Raw genomic sequence first — 20946 nt, 5'->3', positions numbered from 1 at the left:
GTCATGATCTTATTGAATGGCCTACTCCTGCTCCTATTTCTTATGTTCTTATGAAAAGTCTGAGCCTAGATTGGGGTGGGCCATCAGAATCCCAAAGGGCTCCCAAAGTCACCGTGGTTTTCTGACTCTCACCCCCAGAGCAGAGTTACAGGAACGGTTCCGAGCTTAAAGAACCTCAGCTGCTCAGGTTGGATTGAGGACTTTGGTCCATCTACTTTAGAGCAACGTAGACTTAGAGGTGTGTAGCTTTCAAAAGCTCTTTAGAATAATTTGTCCGTGACTACACAACCCACTCCGGGTACAGGTATATTGTGTATCAGTAAAACAGGTTTATTAAGTATTAAACATCGAGTACAATGAAATAACAAGAAGATAGTCGCAATCTGTTCATCGAACCCTGGCGTTCCTTCCGAGTGACTGTGGTGCTGTCTCTTTAACTCTTGCTGTGTTCTGTTGACTGAAGCTTCTCATCCTCTGGTTTCGCGCTGACTTCAGTGTTCAATAGCTGTTCCTTTATACCTTTTTTTCCTCCTTCAAAATACATAGCAACTTGCAGCTGCTTGGGCTATCTCACCATTCTGACCTTCGCAAGTACGGTCTATGATTCCCTCCCCTTTTCTGCTGTGAGCTTTGAGGATGAGAACTTTTATATCGCCAGACTTCCCCCTGAATTACGACAGTGGCCTTTTGCCTTTCCCATAGCCCATTATCTAGACCGGTCCGAAACTTCAGCGATAAGGGGTGTTAGGTATTGAAAACCCTCGATCTTACTTTGAGACTTAATTCATGTGTTGTCCTTCACTGGCTTCTTCTTTTCAATATAACAGAAAATCTACACGACCTCAGCACTATTCTCACAGTTAACATAATGTTGGCTTAATTTTACCATCAAGCTTTGCTTCCCAGCCATTCGCCATTTTATACAGACTTTTTAACATACAATTTCACATATTATAGTTATTTAATAATGCTTACAAAATCTTAACAATGTTTACTAAATCCTACAGGTACTCTCTATCCCACAGGTGACCTGATAAAGGTCTATCGGATAAGGCTGGGATAGCGTGCATGGTGAGAGATTATTCCAGTTTCACAGACTGGGGAGGACCCGGGAACATGAGTTTTAAAGTCTGTAAGAGTAGGAATAGACCGGGATGTTGGGCGGCTCTTTTCCCAGAGAGTCGTGCAGCTGGAGCTGTTCCTTACTGGGGCAGAGATCGCATCATATAGACAGCAAGCGGTTTAAACAGGTAACAAGTGGACCTTGTGATCTCCTGTCCTGGTATTGATTGCCTGAGAGGGTCGAGGGTCGTTTTCCAGGGTATTTTTAGACCTGGGATATTTTGCCTCTCCCAGGACATTTTAAAGGCTGCGGTGGGTGGGTGGGAGAGGGGTGTAAGGGGAGAGGGCAGGAGGAAGTGTTAAGTTATGATGCTCCGGCCATTGCTGAGTGTGGGGCAGGCTTGACGGACCAGCTGATCTTTCCCTGCCCCCTCAATTTCGTATTTGCTATTTCTGGAGACCCAAGAATGACATTTTTGATTTCCCCTCCGCTAGATGACACGGGTTATTCAGAAGCTAGGCTGTGATTTCCCCCCGCCCCCCCTCGTGTACAGTAAACTTGAAAGCCACTGGTCAGGCCAGTGGGCGCTGGGGGGCTACTCAACCACAGGGAGCCCCTTGTCAGAATTTTCAGGAAATGGAGAGCCTTTGTTACCTCTAGGTCTGACTATTCCAACGCACTCCTGGCCGGCCTCCCACATTCTACCCTCTGTGAACTTGAGGTCATTAAAAAGTCTGCTATCTGTGTCCTAACTCGCACCATGTCCCGTTCACCCATCGGCCCCTGTGCTCGCTGATCTTCATTGGCTCCCGGTTAAGCAACGCCTCAATTTTAAAACTCTCATCCTTGCGTTCAAATCCCTCCATGGCCTCGCCCCCTCCCTATCTCTGTAACCTCCTCCACCCCTACAGCCCTCCGAGATCTCTGCGCTCCTTCAATTCTGGCCTCTTGCTTGTCTGAGGGATTATTTCAGTTGTTGTCACAACCTGACAGATTTGTTCAATTGGGAGATGAATAATTGGAGTCCCTTCGCAGGCAGATGGAGTCTGACAAACAACACTCTCTGCATCAGCCTCCCCAGAACGTCTGTATATGTTAACATCATTGAATTCAATCCATTCTCTCAAATACTCCACAGTGTCGCACTCACAGTGCCATGGGTTATTGTAGAGATAGACATAAGGCAGTAGGTTGTTCTCAAAGAAGTCTTGAGGAATTGTTCTTAGTTCATTATTTGAGACATCAAATTTTTCCAGATATTCTAAGCTGTCCAGTGAGTTATCGGGGAATTTCTTGATGTTATTTCCAGAAAGGATTAAGTATCTAAGATTCTCGAGAGGGTCAAAGATGTGCTCAGGAACAACCTGGATTGCGTTTCCTCTGATGCTTAGCTCGTCTAACATGGGTAAGTCATTGAACGCCCCCTCGGGCAGAGCAGGTATCTTGTTGTGATCAAGGACTAGCTTTGTGAGATGTCGGAGGTTGCTGAAGTTGGGAACGTTGGTTAAGGAGTTAGACGAGAGGTCCAGCTTTTTTATTGAGAGAGGGTAATCCGGCTCAATGTTCTGAATCTGGTTGTTGGATAGGTCGATATCATTGAGCTCAGAGAGGGTTTTAAACGAGCTTAAGGAGATGGACCTGAGAGAGTTAAAGTCCAGTAGGAGGATCTCAGTTTCTAGCGGGAGAGTGTCAGGGACAGACACAAGGGACCGATGACTGCAGTTGGTCACAAATTTTCCTGCCAAATCCCTATATTGAGCACAAACCTCCAGGGGTGGAGATGTCGTTAACCAGTGGCTGTTGAAAGTAGTCACTTGTACCCTTCCTGTAGCTGTGCTTGTCTGAGGGATTATTTCAGTTGTTGTCACAACCTGACAGATTTGTTCAATTGGGAGATGAATAATCGGAGTGTCTTCCCAAGCAGATGGAGTCCGACAAACAACACTCTCTGCATCAGCCTCCCCAGAACGTCTGTATATGTTAACTTCATTTAATTCAATCCATTCTCTCAAATACTCCACAGTGTCGCACCCACAGTGCCATGGGTTATTGTAGAGATAGACATAAGACAGTAGGTTGTTCTCAAAGAAGTCTTGAGGAATTGTTCTTAGTTCATTATTTGAGACATCAAATTTTTCCAGATATTCTAAGCTGTCCAGTGAGTTATCGGGGAATTTCTTGATGTTATTTCCAGAAAGGATTAAGTATCTAAGATTCTCGAGAGGGTCAAAGATGTGCTCAGGAACAACCTGGATTGCGTTTCCTCTGATGCTTAGCTCGTCTAACATGGGTAAGTCATTGAACGCCCCCTCGGGCAGAGCAGGTATCTTGTTGTGATCAAGGACTAGCTTTGTGAGATGTCGGAGGTTGCTGAAGTTGGGAACGTTGGTTAAGGAGTTAGACGAGAGGTCCAGCTTTTTTATTGAGAGAGGGTAATCCGGCTCAATGTTCTGAATCTGGTTGTTGGAAAGCTCGAGATCGTTGAGTTGTGAGAGGGTTTTAAACGAGCTTAAGGAGATGGACCTGAGGGAGTTGAAGTTCAGTAGGAGGATCTTGGTTTCTAGCGGGAAAGAGTCAGGGACAGACACAAGGGACCGATGACTGCAGTTGGTTACAAAGTTTCCTGCTGAATCATGAAATGAATTGCACAGAGGAGAAGTTAGGGAAGTCCTGAATAGGTATATACAACAGAAGGTCCACAGGTATAACATCCTCGACAGCCACATTCCTAAAAAATTAAAAAAAAGAAACTTTACAGTTGTAACTATTGACTTTCACTCCAATGTTCTCTCAACCTGACTTGAAGACACTAACTCTAACTCTTGTTGACTAGTCTTTTGGGCATTGCCACCCTAATAGGAGTGTAGACTCGGGGCTGATTTGTTTGAGGTTGATAAGATGATAGAACCATAGAAACGGCTGCAGGGCATTCTGAAGGGGGAGTGCGAACAGTCAGAGGTCGTGGTTCACATTGGTACCAACGACATGGGTAGAAAGAGGGATGAGGTCCTGCAACGAGAATTTACTGAGCTAGGTAGCAGTTTAAAAAGCAGGACCTCAAAGGTTGTAATCTCTGGATTTCTCCCGGTGCCACGTGCTAGTGAGTATAGGAATAGAAGGATAGAGCAGATGAATGCGTGGCTAAAGAGTTGGTGCAGGAGGGAGGGCTTTAGTTTCCTGGATCACTGGGTCTGTTTCTGGGAAAGGTGGGACCTGTACAAGTCGGACTGGTTGCACCTGAACCGGAACGGGACCAACATCCTTGCGGGGAGGTTTGCTAGTACTGTTGGTGGCGGGGGGTTTAAACTAACTTGTCAGGGGGATGGGATACCGTGTGGAGCTATAGCAGAGGGTGATGCACAGCCAAATATAGAGGAAAAAACAAGTCAGTCTGGAAGGCAGAGCAAATATGTATCGGCACAATGGAGTATGGCAAGGCTGGAAGGCATTTATTTTAATGCAAGGAGTCTTACGAGTAAGGTAGATGAATTGAAGGTGTTGATGAACACATGGGAGTATGATATTGTTGCTATCACAGAGACATGGTTGAGGGAGGGGTAGGATTGGCAGCTCAATATTCCGTGGTATAGAATCTTCAGGCGAGGCAGAGGGGGATGTAAAAGAGGAGGGGCGTGTCGCAATATTAATCAAGGAGTCAATTACTGCGGTAAGGAGGGATGATATCTTAGCAGGTTCCTCTAATGAGGCCATATGGGTAGAACTTAAAAACAAAAAGGGGCAAGCACTTTGCTGGGAGTGTACTATCGGCCCCCGAACAGTCAGGGGGAGATAGAGGAACAGATATGTAGGCATATCTCAGAGAAGTGTAGAAATAATAGGGTAATAATAGTAGGGGATTTCAACTTCCCCAATATTAACTGGGATAGTCAGAGTGTGAAAGGCTTAGAGGGTGCGGAATTCTTAAAGTGCATCCAGGAGAGCTTTTTGAGCCAGCATGTAGAAAGTCCTACAAGAGAGGGGGCGGTATTGGACCTAATTCTAGGGAATGTAGCCGGGCAAGTGGTAGAAGTGTCAGTAGGAGAGCATTTTGGTGACAATGACTGTTCTGCCCTCGCAACGCGATTCTATGTAGAGCTAGACAGATAGCGAACAACTCGATATCTTCCAATAAAATCACAAGGCTTGACTTTTCTTGTAACGCTTTACTGAACGATTCTAATTGTAAAACTGAAATACAACACAGAAATGGAAGCACACATTAGTATACAGGCGCATAACTGATATGTATACACAGATTTAGGTACGCCTGAGTAACACAGTACATTTAGTAAACTGGGAGGCATTCTCTTTAAATTAGCCCTGTACATAGTGTATGAAAATACAGCTACTAGTTAATCAGCTAGGCAGAGAAAAGTTACAACTAAACATTTTCTACAACATACAGTGCACATTAATCATCTATAGCATTCTAGAATACTTACAGACAAACAATTTCCAAGACTCAAGCATGGGGACAATACAACTGCCCGGAGCCTGTGCTGCTGTAGGAGCACCGTGGTGTAGGTCTGTGTCCCAGCGAGGACTCCACGAGGACTACGTAGCAGTCCTGTGGGGAGCGTGATGACCTCATCACGCTCGGTAGCGTTGTCCGCGCTTGGGGCGTCACGTGATGCGCGTGGTCGCGTTTCTGGCCGTGGAGGCCGAAGTCGGGAGCGGGAGCTGGAGGCCAGGCTGAGCCGATGCTTGCCGCGGGAGCGGAAGATCGCGTCGCTCCCGGCGGCTGGTAGATGCGGCCGAAGACGCTAGGCCGGGCTGTGCCGGCAGCCTTTCTGGAGAGCCGAGTCGGGCCGGCAGCCGCCTCACGCACGTACGTCACGTCGTACGTGACGTGACGTCAGCACGCTAAGGCGCGTCTTAAAGGGGCAATGGCCCTAAACGGTGAGTTAAAGGGGCAACGGCCCTAACAGGTAAGTTATACATATTTAAGTAGGTTATGTACATACAGTAAGGTTAAGTTAGAGGGAGAGACAGCACACTCCCCGCTTGGTACAATTCCATTTGTACCACTACAGATACAAAATAACCTGGAGAAAACGTCCTTTGGCTGCCACACGCTCAGAGTCCGTTCTCTAGATTTCTTCGGAAAGGAGGACTACGATCTCTGAGACTGGCCTCGGAAACACCTTGACAGTCTCTTCCTTGACGGTCTTCACCTCCACCTTGCGGACCCTCTTGTCCCTGCTCGGCAGAGTTTTGACGGCCAGTCCCACTGACCGTTCGTTTGTGTGCTTGGCTGTCTTTCAGCAAGACGACATCTCTCACTTTGACATTCGGCTTGTCTTCTGTCCATTTCCTACGGCTCTGTAGGGTGGGCAAATACTCTCCTCCCCATCTCTTCCAAGAAGTGTCTGCACGACACTGTACTTGCTTCCACTGCTTCCCGTGCAGCTCGGCCATGTCGAAGTTTCCAGAGGGAGCTGAAATAGCACTCATCTTTTGAGTCAGGAGCATCGCTGGGGTGGGGACTGCAGGCGTGTCTGGGTCGGTGGACCCCGGCACCAGGGTTCTCCTGAGCGAGCAGAGGCGCCCCGCAGCCTGCTCCCCGCTACTCGGAAGACGGCGTCCAGGAGGGCGAAACGGCAGGGGTGCCGCCCAGCTGTGTCTATCGTCCTTGGACCTTTCAAGCACTGAGCATCCTAGGCCATCTGTGCTCACAGTGGGGCCTGCCTCTTCCTCACAGGCAGAGGAGGTTGACCTATGATGCTGCGTCATGTCGTCGTAGTCCTCCTTTACCTGGATCCTGTTTGGGCATGGGCTGAGACAGGATGTGCGACCGTTGCACGACACGTTTGCTTTATAGACGCTGACATCCGCTGGTTTGTGGACTGTTCCCAGGCAAACTCCACCCACGAGGACCCATCCCAAGTCAAGCCGCTGCGCATAGGGAGCATCGTGGGGCCCGTTGATGTGCTCACGTACCTTGTGCACCCTTAAGATGTCTCTTCCCAAGAGTAGGAGGATTGGAGCGTCCGGGTCCACAGCTGGAATCTTATTGGCAATTGGCTGTAGGTGGGGCTGATGGCGTGCGACCTCTGGGGAGGGGATTTCCGTCCTGTCCTCTGGCATCATGTCGCACTCAATCAAGGTGGGGAGGGGAAGCTGTAGTTTCCCATCCATGGACTCGATCATGAAGTTCCCGACTCTCCTACCCGTAGTATCTGTTGTCCCTGCACAGGTTTTTAGCGTGTACGGAGCGGTGCTGGCCTTGACGTCGAAGAGATTGAAGAATTCCGTCTTCGCTAGGGACTTGTTGCTTTGCTCATCGAGCACTGCATACATTTTGATTGCCTTCTCCTTTCTCCCTGCAGGATATGCTTTAACCAAGCAGATTTTGGAGCATGAGCGTGGGCTGCTTGCATTTCCGCAAACCTCTGTACACTTGGAGGTGACTGAAGATGTGCTTTCGCTTTGCTCCCCGCTATCCTCTTTGTCAACCGCGGCGCTCTCGGTGGTTGACGGAGGAGGACCTGGATGCAGGGCTGCTATGTGTTTTTCGCTGTTGCACTCAAGGCACTTGATTGTCGCCTTGCAGTCTTTTGCCATGTGCGTAGTCGACCCACAACACCTGAAGCAGATGCGGTTCTCTTTCAGGTATGACGTGCGCTCATCAATGGGCTTGTCTCTAAAGCTTCGACACTTTTTGAGTGGGTGGGGCTTCTTGTGTATAGGACACTGACGATCTGGGTCATCCACTTCATTCCCAGCAGAACTGGATTGGTTGACTGAGGGTTCGGCTGGAACCTCTGTTTTGTGCACACTCACAGAGGCTTTGTTGCTGTCCTTTGTGGGTTTCTCTGTTCTCGAAGGAGCGTAACTGCTGGAGGTGGAGAAAGCGAAACTTGGATCATTCCTCACCCTTGCCTGTTGTTGGACAAACCTGGAGAAGAGAGAGAAGGGGGGAAATGCCACTCCATTTTCCTCCTTGTACTTGGATCCCTTAGCTATCCATTTCTCTTGAAGATTGTGGGGGAGCTTTTCCACTATTGGGTTTACCCCGCGAGCCGTATCCAAATACGAGAGGCCGGTCAGGTAACCTTCTCCCTTGGCACACTCCAGTTCGAGGAGAATGTCGCCCAGTTCTCTGAGCTCGACATTATCCTTGTTGGTTAGCTTCGGGAAGTCCTCAAGCTTCTTGAGCAGTGCGTGTTCGATGACTTCTGGTGTCCCATAACAGTCGTTGAGACGTTGCCAAACCAGGTGGAGGCCTGCTGTGGGATTGAGGACGTGCGCTGAGCGAATTCTCTTCGCCTGCCTTGACGACTCGGCTCCGAGCCACTTTGTCATCAGGTCTAGTTCTTCTCTGGCTGACAGATTCAAGTCCTTGGTGGTACTCAGGAAGGATGCTCTCCATGACCAATAATTTTCAGGACGGTCATCGAATTCTAGGAGGCCTGAACTTAACAATTCTCGGCGAGTAAGGTACCTGGCGAAGTCTTGTGCGTCTTGCGGCTCGGGCGAGGACTGCTTAGCTGGATTGGCCGAGTGTTGTGGAGGGCTCTGCAGGTGAGTCTTACTCGTTTCTTCTCTTTTGAGCTCAGTGTCTCCGAAAACGGGCCGTTTGTTGCTGGGGTGAGTAGCTAGTTCTACGTCGAGATACCTGAATGTTTCCTTTGAGAACACTTTGGAGTGTTGTTGGACATACTCATTTGTACGTTGCACTGGACTGAGGGGCTGTTCCAGGTCATATGTTTCCTGGCTGGGCTCCCCGCGTTCGCTCTCCTCATCTTCTTCATAAGCTGCGGCTTCGGCTTTAGCGGCAGCGGCAGCTCTCTGGCTTTGGAGAATGTGGAGAATGGCAGCGAGATCAGCTCTCTGCTTTACAAGGTCGGCTTTCTGCTTCATCATACTAGCTTCGAGGTCAGCTCTCTGCTTCATCGCACTAGCTTCGAGGTCAGCTCTCTGCTTCATCACACTAGCGTCGAGGTCGGCTCTCTGCTTCATGAGGTCAGCTTCTTTTTCAGCGAAGGACAATTGCGCTTGGGTGGCCTTTGCCTTGGCACGTGCTTTGGCGGCTGTAGAAGCTGTCGATGACGACGGTCTGCTGGACCGCCGAGATGACCTAGAGGATACTTTAGAGAACTGTGACTTGGCGTCGTTTGCTGGGAGAGCTGTCGGTGACGACGGTCTGCTGGACCGCCGAGATGTTCTAGAGGCTGCTTTAGAGGACTGTGACTTGGCCTCGTTTGCTGGGAGAGGCTCATTCTTCTCGATTGGCTGGTCGACTTCCTCTAGAGTATATTGTTTTCCTGAGCGTAGACTCATGGTAGCTGAGTGGTATCTTCCTGTGCTTGAGCCCGCTGTGCTGCTGTCTTTTTACTGTTCTGCCCTCGCAACGCGATTCTATGCAGAGCTAGACAGATAGCGAACAGCTCGATATCTTCCAATAAAATCACAAGGCTTGACTTTTCTTGTAACGCTTTACTGAACGATTCTAATTGTAAAACTGAAATACAACACAGAAATGGAAGCACACATTAGTATACAGGCGCATAACTGATATGTATACACAGATTTAGGTACGCCTGAGCAACACAGTACATTTAGTAAACTGGGAGGCATTCTCTTTAAATTAGCCCTGTACATAGTGTATGAAAATACAGCTACTAGTTAATCAGCTAGGCAGAGAAAAGTTACAACTAAACATTTTCTACAACATACAGTGCACATTAATCATCTATAGCATTCTAGAATACTTACAGACAAACAATTTCCAAGACTCAAGCATGGGGACAATACAACTGCCCGGAGCCTGTGCTGCTGTAGGAGCACCGTGGTGTAGGTCTGTGTCCCAGCGAGGACTCCACGAGGACTACGTAGCAGTCCTGTGGGGAGCGTGATGACCTCATCACGCTCGGTAGCGTTGTCCGCGCTTGGGGCGTCACGTGATGCGCGTGGTCGCGTTTCTGGCCGTGGAGGCCGAAGTCGGGAGCGGGAGCTGGAGGCCAGGCTGAGCCGATGCTTGCCGCGGGAGCGGAAGATCGCGTCGCTCCCGGCGGCTGGTAGATGCGGCCGAAGACGCTAGGCCGGGCTGTGCCGGCAGCCTTTCTGGAGAGCCGAGTCGGGCCGGCGGCCGCCTCACGCACGTACGTCACGTCGTACGTGACGTGACGTCAGCACGCTAAGGCGCGTCTTAAAGGGGCAATGGCCCTAAACGGTGAGTTAAAGGGGCAACGGCCCTAACAGGTAAGTTATACATATTTAAGTAGGTTATGTACATACAGTAAGGTTAAGTTAGAGGGAGAGACAGCACAATGACCATAATTCGGTGAGATTTAAGGTAGTCATGGAAAAGGACAAAGATGGACCGGAAGTAAAGGTTCTAAATTGGGGGAAGGCTGATTTTAATATGATAAGGCAGGATCTGGCCAAAGTGGACTGGGATCAGCTACTTGTAGGAAAATCCACATCAGAGCAGTGGAAGTCATTCAGAAAGGAAATAGAGAGAGTACAGCGCCAACATGTTCCCGTACGGGTCAAGGGTGGGACCAACAAGTCCAGGGAACACTGGATGTCAAGGGATATACAAGAATGGATTAGGAAAAAAAGGGAGGCTTTTGGCAGATACAAAGGACTAAAAACAGTGGAAGCCCTAGAGGAGTTTAGAAAGTGCAGGGGGGTATTTAAAAAAGAAATTAAGAGAGCGAAGAGGGGGCATGAAAAAACACTGGCGGGCAAAATAACGGAAAATCCCAAGGTGTTTTATAAGTACAGGAAACTTTTTTTTTCCGGCACCGACGGGACTGACGTGGTGCCGGTTCATCAAAAATTCCGGATAACCGAAAGCTATAGTAAAAGATACGGAGCTGAGAGCTCCATATAAAGCAACAAACCCTGTTGCTTAGCAACAGGTTCAGAACAATGGCCAAAAGGTCCAAGCGTCTCTGTAGCTTAGCAACAGCTGCAGCCATACCCTTGAACAGCAACAGATGGAGGATGGCAAGTAATAAAACTTACCTGAACCTACTCCTGAATTTTGCTGGTTAACCGAGATTTCCAGTTATATAGGTGCCGGTAAATTGAAAGTTTCCTGTATATTAAGGGCAAAGGGATAACCAGGTAAAGAGTAGAGCCCATTATGGACCAAAGTGGCAATCTGTGTGTAGAGCCGGAAGATGTAGGTGAGGTTTTAAATGAATATTTTGCATCTGTGTTCACTATGGAGAAGGACGATGTAGGCATAGAAATCAGGCAAGGGGATTGTGTTATACTTGAACAAATTAGCATTGACAGGGAGGAGGTACTTGCAGTTTTAGCGGGCTTAAAAGTGGATAAATCCCCAGGCCCAGACGAGATGTATCCCAGGCTGCTGTGTTAGGCAAGGGAGGAGATTGCAGGGGCTCTGGCACAAATTTTCAGAACCTCTCTGGCCACAGGGGAGGTTCCAGAGGACGGGAGGACAGCTAATGTAGTACCATTATTCAAGAAGGGTAGTAGGGATAAACCAGGGAATTACAGGCCAGTGAGCCTAACTTCAGTGTTAGGGAAATTATTGGAAAAAATTCTGAGGGACAGAATTAGTCTCCACTGGGAGAGGCAAGGATTAATCAAGGATAGTCAGCATGGCTTTATCAGGGGGATATCATGTCTAACCAATTTGATTGAATTTTTCGAGGGGGTGACTAGGTGTGTGGATGAGGGTAGTGCAGTTGATGTAGTCAACATGGACTTCAGTAAGGCTTTTGACAAAGTCCCGCATGGGTGACTGGTCAAGAAGGTAAAAGTCCATGGGATCCAGGGCAATTTGGCACATTGGATCCAAAATTGGCTTAGTGGCAGGAGGCAGAGGGTGATGGTCGAAGGTTGTTTTGGTGACTGGAAGCCTATGTCCAGTGGTGTACCACAGGGATCGGTGCTCGGTCCCTTGCTGTTTATAGTGTACATTAAAGATTTAGATATAAATGTATGAGGTATGATCAGTAAGTTCGCAGATGACATGAAAATTGGTGGAGTGGTAAATAGCGAGGAGGGAAGCCTCAGGCTACAGGACAATATAGATGGGTTGGTCAGATGGGCAGAACAGTGGCAAATGGAATTTAACCCTGAAAAGCATGAGGTGATGCATTTTGGGAGGACTAACAAGGCAAGTGAATACACAATGAATGGTAGGACCCTAGGAAGGACAGAGGATCAGAGGGACCTTGGTGTGCATGTACATAGATCCCTGAAGGCAGCAGGACAGGTAGATAAGGTGGTTAAGAAAGCATATGGGATACTTGCCTTCATTAGCCGAGGGATGGAATATAAGAGCTGGGAGGTTGTGATGGAGCTGTACAAAATGCTAGTTGGGACACAACTGGAATACTGTGTGCAGTTCTGGTCGCCACACTATAGGAAGGAGGCAATTGCATTAGAGAGGGTGCAGAGGAGTTTCACCAGGATGTTACCTGGGCTGGAGCGCTTCAGCTATCACAGAATCACAGAAACCCCACAGTGCAGATAGAGACCATTTCGGCCCATCGAGCCTGCACCGACACATATCCCACCCGATCCCCGTAACCCCTACACCAACACATATCCCACCCTATCCCCGTATTTAATCCCCCTAACACTAAGGGTCAATTTTTATCATAGCCAATCAACCTAACCCGCACATCTTTGGACTGTGGGAGGAAACCGGAGCACCCGGAGGAAACCCACGCAAACACGGGGAGAATGTGCAAACTCCACACAGACAGTCACCCGAGGCCGGATTTGAACCCGGGTCCCTGGCGCTGTGAGGCAACAGTGCTAACCACTATGCCACCGTGCTGCCATGAAGAGAGACTGGACAGGCTGGGGTTGTTTTCCTTAGAGCAGAGGAGGCTGAGGGGGGACCTGATTGAGGTGTGCAAAATTATGAGGGGCATAGATAGGGTAGATAGAAAGGAACTTTTCCCCTTAGTAGAGGGGTCAATAACCAGGGGGCATAGATTCAAGGTAAGGGGCAAGAGGTTTAGAGGGGATTTGAGGAAAAACTTTTTCACCCAGAGGGTGGTTGGAATCTGGAACTCACTGCCTGAAAGGGTGGTAGAGGCAGGAAACCTCACAACATTCAAGAAGCATTTGGATGAGCACTTGAAATGCCATAGCATACAAGGCTATGGACCAAGTGCTGGAAAATGGGGTTAGAATATACAGGGCTTGATGGCCGGCGTGAACACGATGGGCCGAAGGGCCTCTTTCTGTGCTGTATATGTCTATGACTCTATCACTCTAAAGTTACAGCACAGAAGGAGGCCATTTTGGCCCATTGTGGCCGCGCCGGTCGACAAAGAGCGATCCAGCCTAATCCCACGTTCCAGCGCTTGGTCCGTAGCCCTGTAGGTTACAGCACTTCAAGTGCACATCCAAGCACTTTTTAAATGTGGTGAGGTTTTCGGCATCTACCACCCTTACAGGCACTGAGTTCCAGAACCCCACCACTCTCTGGTTTTATTCGTTTATGGGATCTGGGGGTCGCTGGCAAGGACAGCATTTATTGCCCATTCCTAGTTGCCCTTAAGAAGGTGGTGGTGAGCCACCTTCTTGAACCGCTGCAGTCTGTGCGGTGAAGGTGCTCCCACAGTGCTGTCAGGTAAGGAGTTCCAGGATTTGGACCCAGCGACGATGAAGGATCAGTGATATACTTCTAAGTCAGGATGGTGTGTGACTTGGAGGAGAACTTGGAGGTGGTGGTGTTCCCATGCGCCTGCTGCCCTTGTCCTTCTAGGTGGAAGAGGTCGCGGGTTTGGGAGGTGCTGCCGAAGAAGCCTTGGCGAGTTGCTGCAGTGCATCTTGTAGATGGTACACACTGCAGCCACGATACGCCGGTGGTGGAGGGAGTTAATGTTTAAGGTGGTGGATGGGGTGCCAATCAAGTGGGCTGCTTTGTCCTGGATGGTGTCGAGCTTCTTGAGTGTTGTTGGAGCTGCACTCATCCAGGCAAGTGGAGAGTATTCCATCACACTCCTTAATTGTGCCTTGTAGATGGTGGAAAAGCTTTGGGGAGTCAGGAGTTGAGACACTCGCTGCAGAATACCTAACCTCTGACTTGCTCTTGTTTCCACAGTATTTATCTGGCTGGTCCAGTTAGGTTTCTGGTTAATGGTGACCCCCAGGATGTTGATAGTGGGGGATTCGGAATGTCAAGGAGAGGTGGTTAGACTCTCGCTTGTTGGAGAAGAAATTTCCCCTCAAATCTTCTCTAAATCTCCTACCAATTACATTAAATCTATGCCCTCTGGTTGTCGACCCCTCTGTTAAGGGAAATAGGTCCTTCCTATCCACTCTATCTAGGCCCCTCATAATTATATACATCTCAATAAGGTCCCCCCTCAGCCTCTTCTGTTCCAAAGAAAACAACCCCAGCCTCTCCAAACTTTCCTCATAGCCAAAATTCCCCAGTCCAGGCAACATCCTGGTAAATCTCCTCTGTACCCTCTCTAGTGCGATCACCTCCTTCCTGTAATGTGGTGACCAGAACTGCACGCAGTATTCTAGCTGTGGCCTAACTAGTGTTTGATACAGTTCAAGCATAACTTCCCTGCTCTTGTATTCTGTGCCTCGGCTAATAAAGGCAAATATCCTATATGCCATCTTAACCACCTTATCTACCTGTCCTGCTACCTTCAGGGATCTGTGGACCTGCACTCCAAGGTCCCTTTGTTCCTCTGCATTTCCCAGTGTCCTACCATTTATTGTGTATTCCCTTGCCTTGTTAGCCCTCCCCAAATGCATAACCTCACACTTCTCCGGCTTGAATTCCATTTGCCACTGTTCTGCCCACCTGACCAGTCCATTGATATCTTCCTGCAGTCTGCAGCTTTCTTCCTCACTATCAACCACACAGCCGATTTTAGTATCATCTGCAAACTTCTTTATCATACTTCCTACCTTCAAGTCTAAGTCTGATGAAGGGATTAGATTGTGTTGGTGCCCACGGATTGTTTCAACTGCGTCGGTTAGGGAGGGCCAGGGGTCACAATTTCAAGTTGTGTAAAGGCCAGATCTAGGTTAGACGTTGGGAGGATCTTTCTCCAGAGAATAACGGGCCTCTGGAACAGGCCGCTGAGTCGAGCGGTGGACGCCGATTTGCTGAATTCCTTCAAGCGAGAGCTGGACCTGTTTCTGGCTGGGGCAGAGACCACCTCGTACAAGCGGTGGGTACCTGGTATCGTTAATCAGGGGCCAGCACGATCGCCTGGACTAGTTTCGATCACCTAAGGAGGTCGGAGAGGAATTTCCCAGATTTCTCCACCTGCACCCACCGACAACCCCGCCCTCCCAACCTCTCTGGGAAGTCACATAGCTTCCAGGTGAAGTGGAAAGTGTCTGTATTTCAAAATAAGCGACTCGACTTTAAAATTCTCATCCTTGTTTTCAAATCTCTCCATGGCCTGGCCCCTCCCTATCTCTGTAACCTCCTGCAGCCCCACAATCCTCCGAGATATCTGCGCTCCTCTAATCCTGGCCTCTTGAGTGTCTCTGATTTCAGTTGATCCTCCAGTGGTGACCATGCTTTCAGCTCCCAAGGCCCTAAGCTCTGGAATTCCCTGCCTATACCTCTCCGCCTCTTTTTTCTCCTTTAAGACGCTCCTTAAAACCTGCTTCTTTGACCAAGCTTTTGGTCACCTGCCCTAATATCTCCTTATGGGGCTCGGTGTCAAATGTTGTTTTATAACACTCCTGTGAAGCGCCTTGGGACAGTTGTCTAGAATCATAGAATGGTTACAGCACAGAAGGAGGCCATTCGGCCCGTCGAGCCCGGGTTCTTCTGCCAATCACCTTAAATCTGTGTCCTCTGGTTCCCGACCCTTCCGCCAATGGGAACAGTTTCTCTCGATCTTCTCTGTCCGGACCCCTCAAGATTTTGAACACCTCTATCAAATCTCCTCTCAACCTTCTCTGCTCTAAGGAGAACAACCCCAGCTTCTCCAGTCTATTCAAATAAATGAAGTCCCTCATCCCTGGAACCATTCTTGTCAATCTTTTCTGCACCCTCTCTAAGGCCTTCACATCCTTCCTAAATTGCGGTGCCCAGAATTGGACACAATACTCCAGTTGAGGCCGAACCAGTGTTTTATGAAGGTTCATCATAACTTCCTTGCTTTTGTACTCTGTGCCTCCATTTATGAAGCGTAAGATCCCTTATGCTTTTCTAGCTGCTTTCTCAACCTGCCCTGCCACCTTCAACGATTTGTGCACACATACCCCCAGGATTCTCTGTTCATGCACCCACTTTAGGATTGTGCCCTTTAGTTTATATTGCCTCTCCTCGTTCTTCCTACCAGAATGTATCACTTCGCACTTTTCTGCGTTAAATTTCATCTGCCACGTGTCCGCCCATTCCACCAGCCTGTCTATGTCTTCCTGAAGTCTATCACTGTCCTCCTCACTGTTCACTGTACTTCCAAGTTTTGGGTCATCTGCACATTTTGAAATTGTGCCCTGTACACCCATATCCAAGTCACTAATATATATCAAGAAAAGCAGTGGTCCTAGTACCGACCCCTGGGGAACACCACTGTATACCTTTCTCCAGTCCGAAAAACAACCGTTCACCACTACTCTCTGCTCCCTGTCACTTAGCCAATTCCCTATCCATGCTGCCACTGTCCCGTTTATTCCATGGGCTTCAACTTTGCTGGCAAGCCTATTATGTGGCAATTTGTCAAACGCCTTTTGGAAGGCCATGTACACTACGTCAACCGCACTACCCTCATCAACCCTCTCTGTTACCTCATCAAAACACTCAATCAAGTTAGTTAAACACGATTTGCCTTTGATAAATCCGTGCTGGCTTTCCTTAATTAATCCACACTTGTCCAAGTGACTTTTAATTTTGTCCCGGGATTAGTGTTTCTAAAAGGATCCCCACTACCGAGGTTAAACTGGCTGGCCTGTAGTTGCTGGGTTTATCCTTACACCCTTTTTTGAACAGGGGTGTAACATTTACAATTCTCCAGTCCTTTGGCACCAGGCGTTGCTGGACTGGGAGCCAATGTAGGTCAGCGAGCACAGCGGGGGGTGAACGGGACTCGGTGCGAGTGAGGATACGGGCAGCAGAGTTTTGGATGAGCACAAGTTTACGGAGGGTGCTCTCTGTCTCAGCAGTGACTTTTTTTATCTGCACCGGGCAAATAGAAGAGCAGAATGTTTGAACAATTCCCTATCTGACCACCGTCACTGTCGATATCGGAGACAGGAAAGCACCCAGTCCTTTGCAGGTCCAATTTTAATTCTGACATGATGACTGTGCGCTGGCTGCCTCACGAAGAAACGAGATAACTTACTTCCTTAGTCAGACCGCAGCTAGTTTTGGTGCCCCGGCCAATATTTATCCCTCAACCAACATCGCTAAAAACAGATGATGTGGTCATTATCTCAACGCTGTTTGTGGGAGCTTGCTGTGCGTAAATCGGGTGCTGCGTTTCCTACATGTTGTTTGAGGGATAAATATTGGCCCTAGGACACCAGGGAGATCTCCCCTGCTCTTCTTCGAAATAGTGGCCATGGGATCTTTTACGTCCACCTGAGAGGGCAGACCGAGGTTTAACATCTCATCCGAAAGACGGCGCCTCAGACAGTGCAGCACTCCCTCAGTACCGCACTGGCAGTGTCAGCCTGGATTTTGTGCTCTGGTCTCTGGAGTGGGGCTTGAACCCACAACCTTCTGACTCCAGGCAGGCACGAGTGCTACCAACTGAGCCCGGCGTTGTTGTATTACCTTGGGCTAACTTGACCCAATCGAGACCCTGCTTATCTGCGCCCCACAAAGGGTAGTCACAAGACAACCATTATTGAAGAGTAGGGAGAGCTAGTGAGGCAAGTTAAATCTATCTAGAACACAAAGGCAAGTCACTAAGATAAATGGCCTCATCACTTCATCACACAGAACAATAAAACTCTTTAGCTTACAGCTACAGAACGCATGGCAGCAACTCGTCAAGGCTTCTTCGGCAGCACCTCCCAAACCCGCGACCTCTGCCACCTAGAAGGACAAGGGCAGCAGGCGCATGGGAACACCACCACCTCCAAGTTCCCCTCCAAGTCACACATCACCCTGATTTGGAAATATATCGGCCATTCCTTCATCGTCACTGAGTCAGAATCCTGGAACTCCCTCCCTAACAGCACTGTGGGAGTACCTTCACCACACGGACTGCAGCGGTTCAAGAAGGTGGCTCACCACCACCTTCTCAAGGGCAACTAGGGATGGGCAATAAATGCCATACTTGCCAGTGACGCCCACATCCCATGCACGAATTTAAAAAAAACCCTAACACAATGAGTGAGGTAAATGATCAATGTATCAGTTCCCTGATCGGACATGTCGGGAGAATACACACACACACACAGAGGGTCGATTCATACAGGGACAAGCATAAAGGACAGCAGTATATGGGCAATCCTGCAATTCAAAGAACCTATGAACTCAGAAAGGAATGATGGAACGCTACTGTGAATTGCAAGCCATATATTATAAACAGTACAACAACAACTTGCAGTTATATACCACCTTTAACGTAGTAAAACGTCCCAGGGTGCTTCACAGGAGCGATTGTCAAACTAAATTGACCCCGAGCCACCTAGGGAGATATTAGGGTGGATGACCCTGGTCAAAGAGGTAGGTTTTAAGGAGAGTCTTAAAGAAGGAGAGAGAGGCGGAGATGTTTAGGGAGGGAATTCCAGAGCTTCGGCAGCTGAAGGCACGGCCGCCAATGGTGGAGTGATTAAAATAGGGGGATGCGCAAGAGGCCAGAATTGGAGGAGCGCCGAGATCTCGGGGGGTTGTGGGGCTGGAGGAGATTACAGAGATAGGGAGGGGGGCGAGGCCATGGAGGGGATTGAAAACAAGGCTGAGAATTTTAACACCGAGGCGTTGCTCAACCGGGAGCCGATGCCAGCAAAGGATTTAAAAATACAATGATCTAATCTTGGAGTTCAAACAACTGTAAATGAGGGCAGCCGGGGCGGGTTGGGAAACTATGGGGAATGGGAATACAGTGGATTGGACACTGAACGTTCACCTCTGGGGTCTAGGTTCAAATCCAATCCAAACTAATGGGGTGATAGTCTTCTGTCTGCTGGCTGCAAGAGTTCTACATGAAATCTGTTGGGCAGCGTCGACACAGCATAAAAGAGGCTCGAGTTTGGCACGAATCTCACTCAAGTGGTCTCCTTGCCTAAGGAAGGACGTGCTTGCCTTAGCGGGAGTGCAACGAAGTTTCACTAGACTGATCCCTGGGATGAGAGGGCTGTCCTACGAGAAGAGATTGAGTAGACCAAGTCCATATTCTCTAGAGTTTAGAACAATGAGAGGTGATCTCATTGAAACATGTAAAATTCTTAGCGGGCTTGACTGGGTAGATGCTGAGAGATTGTTTCCCCCTGGCTGGAGAGTCTAGAACTAGGGGGCATAGTCTCAGGAAAAGGGGTCGGCCATTTAGGACTGAGATGAGGAGGAATTTCTTCACTCAGAGGGTGGTGAATCTTTGGAATTCTCTACCCCAGAGGGCAGTGGATGCTCAGTCGTCGAGAATATTCAAGACGGTGATCGATAGATTTTTGGGCACTAAGGGAATCCAGGGATATGGGGATCGGGCGGGAAAGTGGAATTGAGGTTGAAGATCAGCCATGATCTTATTAATTGGCGGATCAGGCTCGAGGGGCCGTATGGCCGACTCCTGCGCCTAATACTTATGTTCTTATCTAAGAGGGAGACAATTTGGCTAGTGTTGGAAATGGAGGAGTCGGGGGGAGTGGGGGTTGGGCTGGTGATGGTGTCACCTGTGACTCTGTGGGTAGCACACTTGCCTCTGAGTCAGAAGGTTGTGGGTTCAATACCCCCTCCAGAGACTTGAGCACAAAAATCTAGGCTGACACTCCCAGTGCAGTGCTGAGGGAGCGCTGCACTGTCGGAGGTGCCGTCTTTCAGATGAGACGTTAAACCGAGGCCCCGTCTGCGCTCTCAGGTAGATGTAAAAAATCCCACGGCACTATTCCGATGAAGAGCAGGGGGAGTTTTCCCCGGTGTCCTGGGCCAATATTTATCCCTCAATCAACATCACTAAACCCGATGATCTGGTCATTATCACACTGCCGCGAGTGGGAGCTTGCTGTGCGCCTCACTGGCTGTAAAGTGCTCTGGGACGACCTGACGTCGTGAAAAGCCGCTGTGGAAACGCCAGTTCGTTCTTTCTTTTTACCCTGGTGAATTGGGGTTGAGGCATATTGTCGGCGGGGCAGAATATCTGAATCTAACTGCGATGTATCTGGCCTGGGGGGGGCTCAATGTCAAACGACCGGGTGCCCCCCCAGGATCCCAGCTGCTATCTCCCTCAGCTTCCGACCAACAAACAAAACCCAGACCGACGGGAACCGGGTTAAAGTATAAATCCGTGCTTACCGGACCCGTTCTCCAGTGGGGCTGTTCGGAGCTTCTCCAGGAACGCTGTCCCTTATCGCGTAGCGGGAAGTGATGCTTCCAGGGACGGCCGGCTGGCTGGCCGGCAAAAGGACTCCCGAAACTCAACTGGCTTCAAACCAGCCGGGAGAATGCTCGTCTTTGAGTGCAAGCGTCCTTTTCAACTGATACACACGAGGAAGCCCCACCTCCCCAACCACCCGGCCCCACCCCCGTCAGTATCTTTCTTGCACAAAAGGAAATGCGAGAAAACCGCAGGCATCAGTCAAATATCACTTTTTTTTAAAAAGACACTTGGCAGGCAAATTCCATGCAACAACAATAATATAATGCCTGGAATTTATATGGCGCCTTTCACGACCTCGGGGATGCCCCAAAGCGCTTCACAGCTAATGAAGCATAGTCACTGTTGTAATGTCGGGAACGCGCCAGCCAATTTGCGCACAGCAAGATCCCACAAATGACGATGTGATAAACG

At 49.0% G+C, this 20946-nt stretch overlaps 1 protein-coding gene across 2 annotated transcripts; it reads right to left on the bottom strand.

Annotated features, from left to right (window-relative positions):
- Positions 1-307: 307 nt before the first annotated feature.
- LOC147090590 (uncharacterized) lies at positions 308-20662 on the bottom strand. Of its 2 annotated transcripts, none has more exons than XM_085977355.1 (2): positions 20451-20662; positions 308-3791 (listed from the first exon to the last, which is right to left on the bottom strand). In XM_085977355.1, the coding sequence occupies exon 2, from the start codon at positions 3787-3789 to the stop codon at positions 1969-1971; it is 1821 nt and encodes a 606-aa protein (XP_085833481.1). In that variant the 5' UTR covers positions 3790-3791; positions 20451-20662; the 3' UTR covers positions 308-1968. The 2 variants fall into 2 exon arrangements, with proteins under 2 accessions (XP_085833481.1, XP_085833482.1); XM_085977356.1 differs by lacking the exon at positions 20451-20662 and adding an exon at positions 5506-5635.
- Between the last annotated feature and the right edge of the window lie 284 nt (positions 20663-20946).

The sequence above is a fragment of the Somniosus microcephalus genome, unplaced genomic scaffold (genome assembly GCF_052327205.1).
Source record: "Somniosus microcephalus isolate GS21.2 unplaced genomic scaffold, FLI_Smic_1.0 unresolved_chr4, whole genome shotgun sequence".
NCBI lineage: Eukaryota > Metazoa > Chordata > Chondrichthyes > Squaliformes > Somniosidae > Somniosus > Somniosus microcephalus.
Note: the sequence above shows the minus strand (reverse complement) of the source record. Positions and strands in the feature narration are given on the sequence as shown.

Coding starts and splice junctions, on each gene's coding strand:
- LOC147090590 (XM_085977355.1), bottom strand. CDS start 3,789: ATGTGGCTGTCGAGGATGTTATACCTGTGGACCTTCTGTTGTATATAC.